The sequence below is a fragment of the Rhineura floridana genome, chromosome 7 (assembly GCF_030035675.1).
Source record: "Rhineura floridana isolate rRhiFlo1 chromosome 7, rRhiFlo1.hap2, whole genome shotgun sequence".
NCBI lineage: Eukaryota > Metazoa > Chordata > Lepidosauria > Squamata > Rhineuridae > Rhineura > Rhineura floridana.
In genome coordinates, this window is record NC_084486.1 from 134,345,345 (window position 1) to 134,357,772 (window position 12,428).

Genomic DNA, 12,428 nt, shown 5'->3' on the forward strand with positions numbered 1-12,428 from the left:
TTCAGTGTCCAATCTTCCATTATCAGTATTCCATAATAATCTTGCTGTCATAGCCATAGTCATATAATAAGAGTCTGATGGGAATTTCCTCTATCCCAAATATTTTCTTGCCATCAATTCTGAATAAGTTGCTGAAATATTGGGACTTCCGGGAAGGGTGACTTCGCTTGTGCCTGCTTTTGAGACGGGCTCCCGCCTCAAAAGAAGCTTATTCAGATATAAATCAATCAGAACATTTTTTTTTTGACTGATGAAATTTCTCCCGGGCAGGGAGAAATGTAGAGATCAACCTCAAAAGCCTGTTTTTGTTGGGAGGACTGGATTTCATTAATTTATGAGAAAAGGTCCAGCCAGCAATGCCGGACGGACTTCCGAACAAGCTCTATCTGATTAATGCGACACGTTTATCTTTTCTTCAAAGAGAAAACGGACTAACAGGCAAGCACCCTTCTTTCTATTATTTTTTTTACTTGGTTTAAATTGTTGCAGCAAAAAGAGATTTGTCAAATGAATCAGCTTTAAAGAACTTCTGGGTGAGCTATAACTCTTCTCTGTTATTCACGAAATTAACAGCTTATCTCTGTTTCTATTGCAAAAAGCTGTGCTGGAAGTGCATTCTAAAGATAAAAACAGAAGAGGGATTTCTATTCCGAGGAACATTATATTGTCTGGGACTATTCTCTTTTTGGTCTATTTTATTTTGACGAATCTGCTTCTTCACGACGCCACTAACTGTTTTGATGCTGGGAACCAAATTTGTTTTGTGTTCTTGAACATAGAGAGATAAGGCAGGCTGCTCTGTTTATACTGTGATGTCATCAAGCCTGGAATATTAACCCAATTGTTGCTGAAATAAGAAGTGGTTCTTCTTTATTTTTGTTTTGTTTTGTTTTCGTGGTTTTAAAAATGGCAATCAAGAAAGTGGCTGAGAATCTGGAAGTAATTATGTTTCAGAAAATAATGGATGAGATTGAGATAACGAAACAAACCCTGCGACAGGGCAGTAAGGAGCTGAAAATTGAACTGAGCAAAATGACGCAGGAGCTTAAAGAAATAGGGGATCCTGTGAGAGAGGAGAATGAGATCAGAGATGAGAAAAGAAAAAATAAAGGGAAGATACAAGCCCTGGAGATTGGAACAAATGTGGAATTGGAAAAAGATCTGGAGTTTATGGATATTAGAAATAAAATCTACTGTTTGGAATTTAACGTTATCTCTGAAGAAATTAATGAAGATATTAGAGATAAAGTTATCAATGGCTTGGATAATCTTCTGGACTGGAATGACGTGATGGAGCTTGATATAGAGAAAATCTATGGAATTAACTGCAGCCATGTGACAATGGAAAAACTCTCAAGAGATGAGCCAGTGCATTTTGTAAAAAAGAAGAACACAGATATGACTTTACAACAATATTGTTAATATGTTTTTTAATAATATGTTTTTAACCCTTTTTTAAAAGATGTTTTTAAACTTTTAAAAATGTTTTTAATGTTGTTTTGTTTTAATGTATTTTAAAGTCTATTTTATGATGTTTTAAAGTGTTTTTAGCGTTTCTGTTCGCTGCCCTGGGCTCCTGCTGTGAAGAAGGGTGGGATATAAATCAAATAATAAATAAATAAATAGGTCCATCCAGCTCAGTATTGTTTAAGCACATAAGAACATAAGAAGAGCCTGCTGGATCAGGCCAGTGGTCCATCTAGTCCAGCATCCTGTTCTCACAGTGGCCAACCAGATGCCCATGGGAAGCCCACAAGTAGAACCTGAGTGCAACAGCACTCTCCCTCCTGCAGCTACCAGCAACTGGTTTTCAGAAGCATGTTGCCTCCAACCCAGAGCGTGGAAAAGTTACTTTTTGGAACTACAACTCACATCAGCTCAATCCAGTGGCCATGTTGCCTGGGGCTGATGGGAGTTGTAGTTCAAAAAAGTAACTTTTCCAAGCTCTGCTCCAACCGTGGAAGGAGAACACAGACAACACGGCTAGTAGCCATTGAAAGCCTTATCCTCCATGAATTGGTCTATTCTTCTTTTAAAGCCATCCATGTTGGGGGCCATCACTGCCTCTTGTGGGAGCGAATTCTACAGTTTAACTATGTGCTGAGTGAAGAAGTACTTTAATTTGCCTGTCCTGAATCTCCCAACATTCAGTTTCATTGGATGTCCACGAGTTCTAGTGTTATGAGAGAGGGTGAAAATTTTTTCTCTGTCCTCTTTCTCCATGCCATGCATAATTTTATACACTTCTATCATTGTTGTACACCGCCCTGAGAGCTTTCTGCTATAGGGCGGTCTAGAAATGTAATTAAATAAATAAATAAATAAATCATGTTGCTGGCAGCTGCTCTCCAGAGCTTTAGGCAGGAGTTTGTCCCAGTCCTACCTTGAGATGCCAGGGATTGAATCTGGGACATTCTGCATGCAAAGCGGATGCTCTACCACTGACCTATGACCCTTCCCTCTGGGGATGGGTCAAATGTTTTGTGAGTCTTCTTTTTGAGTACTCCAAAAAGCCCTACCTGGAGTTGCTGGGGATTGAACCTGGGATCTTCTGCATCCCAGGGAGATGCTCTCTCACTGAACTATGGCCCCTAATTTCTCTTTCCCAGCAGCCCTCAGGTATGCACATGTTAATGCCAGACACGCCACAATAGGCATGGTCATTGCCCATGGGGCTGTGCCAACCACCTCACATAGAGAAGCTTTTCTGTGTTGTACTGAACCCCACACAGCTGTGTTCAACAGCTGATTTGTCTCCAGCTCCCTGGTCTGCAGGTTATTAGTGCTCGATGTGGGAGTAGCCCGCATATGGATGTCCTGGAAGGGGAGCATGCCGTTGAATACTCTCTGGAGGGTGAGAAAAGGCCTTACTTTCAAAGCAATGTGATCCTGGCTGAGGGTCAGTGGAGGGGGACAACAGACTCCCTGTGGGACTCCCTTCCCACAGGCATGAATTTGTGCGCAAGGCAGGGGATGAATCACAATTTTTGACTTCCTAGGAGGTCTTGCTTTTCAGTGCCTTGCATTTCAGCAGGAATTATCTAAGCTAAAGTGGAGTGTGTTTCATCGGAGTAAGCAAACAATGAGAAAGCATCGTGACTACTGTTTCCAAGACACTTATGTGTGTATAATGGTATGTGTGACACAGCCCAGGCTCTTATTGCAAAAACATTTGTGCAAGTCAAGCACACAAAGAGGGGGAGAAGCTGAAAATGAACCAAAAGAGCCTTTTTGTGGTCACTGGAAGAATCCTTATTTTCTTTGGGATTCTAAGCTTCATATCTGGAATTATTGCCTTCTTCCCTGTTTTTTCCTATAAACCGTGGTTTCTTGGATGGAGTGTTCGCATTGCTTCTCCCATCTGGAGTGGAGCATTGGTAGGCAGAACTAAATCTATCTATCTATCTATCTATCTATCTATCTATCTATCTATCTATCTATCTATCTATCTATCTATCTATCTATCTATCTATCTATCTATCTATCTATCTATCTATCTATCTATCTATCTATCTATCTATCTATCTATATATCTATCTATCGATTAGATATAGATATAGATATCTACATTACTGGAAAGGTTATGAATGCTGTTGCTTATTAGCCTAGTTGTTAACATGTGTTCTGGAGTTTTTAAGATTCTGGAGTGTCAAGAATGGATGAAATAAATCCTTGCCAAGTATAATCTACATGCTGTTAGGTTTTGATACATTTCTATAAAGCAACTTTTCTATAATACTGAGCTGAAGAAAAAGGGGCCATCAAAGATCCATTTCTAGAAAAAGAGATACCAGGGCCAGGGCCTGCCTAGAAACAATAAGGGATTTGGAAACTCTTAAGCTTGATGCATAGAAATGGGTACAAAGACAATATCATATATTCAAGGAGGAAGGAAATACAGCTCATTGTGCAAAAAGCCCCATCCCTGGCACCTCCAGTTAGAAGGATCCATAGCAAGTGATGTAAAAGACTTTTGTATGATGACGGCCACCTTCACACCATACATTTAAATCACATACCACTTTAACAGTCGTAGCTTCCCCCAAAGAGTGTTGGGAACTGTCATTTGTTAACAATCTGGAAATTGCAGCTCCGTGAATGGATTCCTAACAACTCTCAGTTGACAAACTACAGTTCCCAGGATTCTTTGAAGGAATCCATTTATCAATTATTGTTTTTATTATTACGTTTATATCCAATCTTTCCTCCAAGGAGCTCAAAGTGCTGTACATGGTTCTCCTCCCTCTCCATTTTGTCCTCACAACAACGCTGTGAGGTAGGTTAGGCTGAGAGATTGTGACTGGCCCCAAGATTACCACGCAAGCTTCATGGCTGAGTGGGGATTTGAACCCTGGTCTCCCAGGTCCTAGTCCAACACTCTAACCACTACACCACACTGGCTATCATGACAATTATAGTGGTATAAAGTTCTTTACATGTGTGGTGTGGGTGTCACCTGAGCTGCTGGAGAGCCACTGCCAGTCAGAGTTGACAATACTGGGCAAGATGTAGAAAGTCTGACCTGGCATGGGGCATCTTCCTATGTGAAGCCCTGACATTGATAACAAATGCTCCAGAACTGCACTAGGATGGGGGCATTATGGGAAATTAAAAGGGTGTCTACATTGCTTGGAGGGCTGTGAAAGAAAAAAATGAAGTGGGGGTGCGAGGGAGGGGGATGACAGGGCAGTCATTATCAGGAGGCCCCTGAAAGGATGCCATATGATGATATCACCCAATCAGTGGCATGCCATTCTTCAGCTCAGACACAGTCTGCTCCAGGCTGCTTGGGTTTTACTAAAAGCCACAGAGGAAATTCTATCTGACATAGTTTGAGCCTCAGATGAAAACTGAAGTAGACACAGGTCTTTCCTTTTTTATGTTAAAACAAGGGCTGAAGCCTCTGTGTGTGTGTGTGTGTGTGTGTGTATTTATATACAGAAAGTATAAATTTTAATCATGCAAAACAATTAATTAATAACATGAAATTCCAGTTTTGCTGCATCACTCTTGGAGACAGGATTGTGGAATCAATGGATAACTATTTTGAATTTGCAAATCAGTTCTCATTCCCTTTAGAAGAGGGTTCCAGAGGCTTGACCACAGAACCCAATAGAGACTTTAGCTTTTAAATAGGCATAACAATATACAATTTGTGAAGTTAGCAATGTAATTCTTCTGAAGTTGGTGGCTGCCTAGATGAGCAAACTGTTTCTTATTGGCCTGTGATTTGTCCAGATATTATGGGAAGATGAAGCACTGTGAAGAATTGCCACATGGCCATGTCATCTGATTTAGTAAATGACAGAGATAACAGTAAGGTAGCCACTTATCATTTACCAAAAGAAAAGGACATGCATTACCAAAATGTATAGGAAAAAAGCATGCTAAGGACAAAGCGAGGCAGAACACTTCTCTGCAACGTACAGAGGTTTTTTTTTAATGTGCATGGAGGTTTGCTTATCCCTCCCCCCAAGGGTGGGCACTTATACATCACCCCCTCCTCCCAAAAAGGACAAAAGAAGATACAGATTTACATATGCTGATTTATATTTATAGATGCAAATTTATAAATAGTCAATTATATTCAACTAAGTTTAATGAAAAGTAGACCCAATGAAATTAATGGACCTAACTTGGACATATTCATTAAGAACATAAGAACATAAGAAGAGCCTGCTGGATCAGGCCAGTGGCCCATCTAGTCCAGCATCCTGTTCTCACAGTGGCCAACCACGTGCCTGGGGGAAGCCTGCAAGCAGGACCCGAGTGCAAGAACACTCTCCCCTCCTGAGGCTTCCGGCAACTGGTTTTCAGAAGCATGCTGCCTCTGACTAGGGCGGCAGAGCACAGTCATCATGGCTAGTAGCCATTGATAGCCCTGTCCTCCATGAATTTGTCTAATCTTCTTTTAAAGCCATCCAAGCTGGTGGCCATTACTGCATCTTGTGGGAGCAAATTCCACAGTTTAACTATGCGCTGAGTAAAGAAGTACTTCCTTTTGTCTGTCGTGAATCTTCCAACATTAATTTCAGTGGGTCCATTCAGAGTAAAACTGAATACCACCCAGTTACTCTAATTTCAAAAGAAATACATCTCACCCTAGAGAAGAAGACTGTGGCCTAGGGAGCTGCATGCCTGCTCGTTCTGCTGTCCAAATGCTGCAAACTGTTGATGGACAACTTGCGAGAGCGGTATTGTGAACATGACCTGCTTGTGGCTTCCCACAGGCATCTGGTTGGCCACAGTGAGAACATGATCCTGGACTAGATGAGCCTTTGGCCAGATCTAGCAGGACTCTTTTTACATTCTTATGTTACTTTAAGGCTCTTGCTTCTTAGGGTTTTTTTCCTCTCTTTTAAACCAGACTTGGACCTGACTTTTTTGTTTTTCCAGGCATTTGGGCAGTGCCAATTTTATGACAGTAAAGGTTTCTGTTTTGAATAATATGTATGTGATTCTGTTATTGTATTTTCTCCCCTTTTGGTTCTAAATCAGTTTGGATCTTAGGAGAAGTGATGTACACATTTAATAAACCTGAAACTTAAGTTTGTTCCTGGCAGAAGTGAAATTCAAACCAGGAACTTCCTAGTTTTAGTTCTTAGCTGCAACATTACTCTTGCTCCTGCACTACCCTAAACGCAGAAAGGAAGATGCTGGAGCATGATGAGGCAAAGGGAGGCCGGAGGACGTAGGGTAGGAACAAGAAGGATGAAAGAGGGGAACATCAGAGGAAGGAGCTTGACAAGGGGACAGAAACTGGGCAGAGAGCAGGATGCCTGAACGCTAAAGAGGACAGGTATCCTGCACCGTTTAACAGTTGGGCAGAAGAAGGAACCTCATCAGGTTTAGCTTGTCTTGCAAGTTGCTGACATTTCTTCTTCTAGGACCCCTCCAGGTGTCCTTATTGTGCATTCATGATTGTTTTTGCTCATGATGCTATTGAGGCAGTTTTATGGGAGCCTCCTTTCAACACCATTTGCACCTGCAAAGGTTTCAAGGTGGACATGCTGCATCGTTTCCAATCAGCGCATGTCCTATAACATCTTTCTGAAGTCCTGTGACTTTTTATACCAGAAATGCTCTGGTTTAATTTTTGTCCCGCTTTTGTTGCGCTAGAGTGCCCCTCCAGAGGGCAATAATGCAATGCCATTGGGGAAACATCGCAGAACAACTAATAAAGTGCAATAATGTGTGGGCGGTCCAGTATAAATGCACCATGAATGCACTATTATTGTGTTGATGACATGTTGCAGAATATACCCAGAAAAAACAAACCCACCTCAGTCTTCAGGGGTCCTTACACAATTATTAAAGGGACAAGAGCAGTGGCGGCTGGTTGCAGTGGAATCTGCTCCAGGTTTTAGTCTGAACTTTCAAGGATCTGTCCAAGGTGCTGAAAGTTTGGACTCAAACCCAGAGCAGATGCCACTGCCCCACTGACATGGGGCCACCAGCTGCCACTGGGCAAGAGCCCTGCCTTCCTTTGCATCTGGCCACTTTAGCAGAAAAGGGAGGTGCATATAATACAGAAATTATCTCTAAATTTGCCATATTGATTTGAAATATCCATCCAAATGATTGCCTGCTGGCCTGTAGTTTTATCATATTTTTTGCAATTGTGTAGAGATGAAAGCAAAATGGCAGGATTTGGGGGGTGGGGAGAAAGAACAACAACAGTTTTACAAAGATAGAAAGACCCCTTGCCAGAGTATTTAAAGCAAACTGGAAATTGATCATCTAATAGCTGAAATTATCCAGCTAAAGAGTTGGCCCAGCTCTGAGGAAATAATCTATTTCATCTGTTGCTCCCCCACTTCTGTAAGTGCAGAAAGTCTCAGTTGGAAAAGCAGATGAGAAAAGAGGTTTGGCCCTCCATGCATTCAATAGCTCATCACAGTGTTCTTATATTATTGTATTATTTGTTCTGGGTAAAATTCTCTTGGATCCTTTCCACCACCCCTTTTTTTGCCTGATACATTTTGCCAACTGTTCCTCCTGACTCCAGATGTTTTGGTAATTTTTCTTAAATGACATTGGGGTCAGTTGGACATAAGAACATAAGGAGAGCCTGCTGGATCAGGCCAGTGGCCTGCCTACTCCAGCATCCTGTTCTCACAGTTGCCAACCAGATGCCTGTGGGAAGCCCACAAACAAGACCTGAGTGTAAAAAGCACTCTCCCTTCCTGCGGCTTCCAGAAACTGGTATTTGGAAAGATACTGCCTCTGACTATGATGGCAGAGCACAGCCGTCATAGCTAGTAGCCATTTATAACTTTTTCCTCCATGATTTTGTCTAATCCTCTTTTAAATCCATCCATGTTGGTGGCCATCACTGCCTCTTGTACCCCAGTTAAAGATGCACATCCAAGGTACCGGAGTATACCCTGGACCCATTGGTTTGTGACAACTACCGACCGGTTGCAAATACCCCCTTTTTAGGGAAGGTGATTGAGAGGGTTGTGGCGCAGCAACTGCAACTACTCTTGGATGAAACAGATTATCTTGACCCGTCCCAGTCTGGGTTCGGGCCTGGTTATGGGACTGAATCGGCCTTGGCCGCCCTGATGGATGACCTTTATTGGGAGAAGGACAGGGGGAGTGCAACCCTATTATTCTTACTTGATCTCTCAGCGGCTTTTGATACCATTAACCATGGTATCCTTCTGGGCCTACTTGGTAAGATGGGTATTGGAGGCACTGTTTTACAGTGGTTCCAATCCTATCTCCAGGGTTATTCTCAGAGAATAGCATTGGGTGACTGTCTTTCAGCCCCCTGGCAGCTGTGCTGTGGGGTGCCGCAGGGTACCATCTTGTCCCCCATGCTGTTAAATACCTATATGAAGCCCTTGGGAGCAGTCATCAGGAGCTTTGGGGCGAGGTGTCAGCAGTATGCTGATGATACCCAGCTCTATTTCTCCGTAACATCTGAATTGGGAGTGGCCGTGCAAGCCCTGGACCACTGGCTGTACTCGGTGGTGGGCTGGATGAGGGCCAATAAACTGAGTCTGAATCCTATCTTGTTCAGCATCCTCTATGCCACAATGGCCAATCTGATGCCTATGGAGAGGACTCAGAAGCAGGACATGAGTGCAAGAGCCTCTCCTATTGTTGTGCCCCAGCAACTAGTATTCAGAGGTATATGCCTTTAGGCTGTTGCAGCAATTAATACAAGGAGGTATCGACTTGTTGAAGATAGACTATCGCCAGCACTTTACACTGCATAACGCTTGCACTGGCTTCCCATATGCTACTGGGCCAGGTTCAAAGTTTTTGTATTAATTTACAAGGCCCTTAACAATTTGGGTGGTATTCAATGCTAGTCCTACTGAAAATAGACCCATTGGAATTAATAGACACAACTAAATTAGGTTCATTAATGCCAGTGGGTCTATTCTGAGAACTTAGTTAATACAACCCCTTGGGTCGGACTTCCCAGGAGGATCGCTCCGCCTGTGCTTGCCTCTAGACGAGCTCTCGTCTCAGAGGAAGCTTTTTCAGTTTTAAAACCAGTCAGAAGAGTTTTTTTTTACTGGGAAATTTTTCTCCCAGGCAAGGGAGAAACTGGAGATTACCCACAGAAGTTCTGTGGTGTTTGTTGGACTGGAATTCATTGGAATCGCCTATGAAGGAAGGTAGCCAACAGCGTCGGACGGAGCCAGGGATTACAAACAGGCTCTAACTGATTAAGCAAGACTTTTTTTTTCTTCAAAGAAAAACGGAAATTAACAGGCAAGCATCCTCCTGTCTATTATCATCATTTTGTTATCGTTACTGCAAAAGAGATTTGTCAAAGAGTCAGCAACAAAGAAGCCCTGGGTGAGTTATAACTTTCTCTTTCACATACGGAATTAAGGAGGAAGAAAATCGAAATAGCCTATCTTTGTTTTTTATTGCAAAAAGCTGGCATGGAATTGAGCATTTTAAAGATATAAACGGATGAGAGGCATCTGATTTGAAGAGAAAATTTGATTTATCTGATATTTGAGTATTATATGTCTGGGACTATTTTTTCTGGTCTACTTTTTTTTTTTTTGGCGAATCTGCTTATTCCTTATGCCACTAATCATTTGGACGCTGTGAACTAAATTTGTTTTGGACATATAAGAGATAAGGCAGTTCGTGCTGTCTAGAGGGTGATGTCATCTGGCTTGGAAGATTAACTCATTTGTGACTGGAAAAAGAAATAAACTGTTCTTTGCTTGAGAATAGTGACTATATTGGAATTGAAGGGGTTTTGTTCTTTTGGTTTTAAGAATGACAATCAAGAAGGTGGCTGAGAACCTGGATGTTCAGGAAGGGGTTCTCTCTCTAAATATGTTTCAGAAAATAATGAATGAGATTAAGCTAATGAAACAAGAGATGGGTCAGAACAGACAAGAGATGAAAATTGGATTTGGCAAAATGAGACAGGAGCTGAAAGAAATTCAGGATTCTATAACTGGACAAGAAAAAGAAGATGAAAGAAAGATCAAAGGGAAGGTTCAAGCCCTGGAGATTGGAACAGATTTATCAAATATGGTCCTGGAAAAAGATTTTGATTTTATGGTTGTGATGGATCCTAAAGACAAATATTACTGTTTGGAATTCAGCGCTGTCCCTGAAGGAATTGGTGAAGAGATTAGAGATAAAGATATCAACGACTCGAAAAAATTCCTGGATTGGAAGGATTTGATGGAACTTGAAATAGAGAAAGTTTATAGAATAAATTCCAGATATGTGACAATGGAAAAACTCTCAAGAGATGTGTTAGTGCATTCTGTAAAAAAGAGGAACAGAGATACAACTTTACAACATTTCAGTAATACATTCAGAATTGATGGCAAGAAAATACCTGTGATGAAAGAAATCCCTATCAGACTCTTATTATATGACTATGGCAGCAAGACCAAGATTATTGGGTGTGCAAAGATGGAAGATGGAAGATGGAATCAATACTGATAATGGGAGAATGGGAGAAGAGCTATTGAAATTACTGGACTCAGTAGACCTGAAGAGATGGATTAATTGACATGTCTATTTGGAGAAAAATTGATGGATATATATCTCAAGGATTAGAAACTTCTCTTTGACTTTTTGTGGAAAGAATAAAATGATGTTAATGAGATTTGATACCAATTAAGATAACCACTGGAGGAAGATAATTGTATAATTTTATTAAGAGACAGGTTTGTTATATATTATAGACTTATAGCTAATCTACGACAAATCGGAAGTCAATAGTTTTTATTGTAATAGTTATTAATTTGTTTTGTTTGTTTTGTTTTTGAAAATTTGAATAAAAATTAATGATAAAAAAATACAACCCCTTGGGTCCAGGATACCTTATTCCTTATACCCCAGCCTAATTGGGGGGGGGTCTCTGTTGGTGGTCCTCTATAGCTCAGATGCACTGCTCATAATGACTAGAAGCCCCATATTCAGTGCTGTGGGCCCAGGCCTCTGGAACCTCCTTCCCAACTGAGATTAGACAGACACACACACCCCTGCTGAATTTCAGGTGCATGACTACGACTTCCTTGTTCCAGCATACATTTTAAGGTAGGGTTTGGTTTTATGATAAATGTTTACTGTTTTATTTTCTGTATGGTTCATTTTTTGGTACACCACTTAGAAATGCTAGTGATTAAGTGGGACTTCCCGGAAGGATTGCTCCGCCTGTGGCTGCCTCTGAGATGAGCTCTGTCTCAGAGGAAGCTTTTTTCAGTTTAAAATCAGTCAAAAGGGAACTTTGACTGGTATAAATGTTCTCCCAGGCAAGGGTGAACCGAAGATGGAATTGATCAGGAATTCCCTGGGAAAAGAAGGCATACCTAGCAGCCGAGGACGGAGTTAGGACTTCCAGCAAGCTGGGCTGAAAAAAAGCGAGACGTTTTTTCTTTTAAACGATCCACAACGGGCGAGCTTTCTTCTGTCTAATCTTATCATTTGGCTTAAATTACTACAGTAAAAGAGATTTGTTTAAGAATCAGCAATCAAGATACCTGGGTGAGTTACACTTCTCTCTTTTATACAAGGAATTAAGGAGGAGGAAAGAAAATTTAAAAAGCTTATCTTATTTTTTATGGCAAAAAATTTTTATGGCTATATTGGAAATTTGAAAGGTTTTTTCTTCGGCTTTAAGAATGACAATCAAAGAAGTGGCAGAGACCCTGGATGTACCCCTGGAAGGGTTTTTCCCTGTGGATATGTTTCAGAAGATAATGGATGAGATTAAGATAACGAAACAAGAACTGGGACAGAGTAGACAAGAGATGGCAACTGAATTTGGTAAAGTGAAACAGGAGCTGAAAGAAATAAAGGATTATATGAGAAAAGAAGCAGATGGACAAGCAATAGAAGATGAAAAAGAAATTAAAGGGAAGGAGCAAATTCTGGAGATTGGATCAGATATATCAAATGTGGAATTGGAAAAAGATTTGGACTTT

At 41.1% G+C, this 12,428-nt stretch overlaps 1 protein-coding gene across 1 annotated transcript in view; it reads left to right on the forward strand.

Annotated features, from left to right (window-relative positions):
- Positions 1-3,206: 3,206 nt before the first annotated feature.
- Positions 3,207-12,428, forward strand: part of TMEM212 (transmembrane protein 212) — a 28,112-nt gene continuing 18,890 nt past the window's right edge. Inside the window, exon 1 of the mRNA XM_061637736.1 lies at positions 3,207-3,377. Within this exon, the coding sequence (XP_061493720.1) occupies positions 3,213-3,377 (165 nt within the window). The 5' untranslated portion in view covers positions 3,207-3,212. The remainder of the gene's footprint in view (positions 3,378-12,428) is intronic.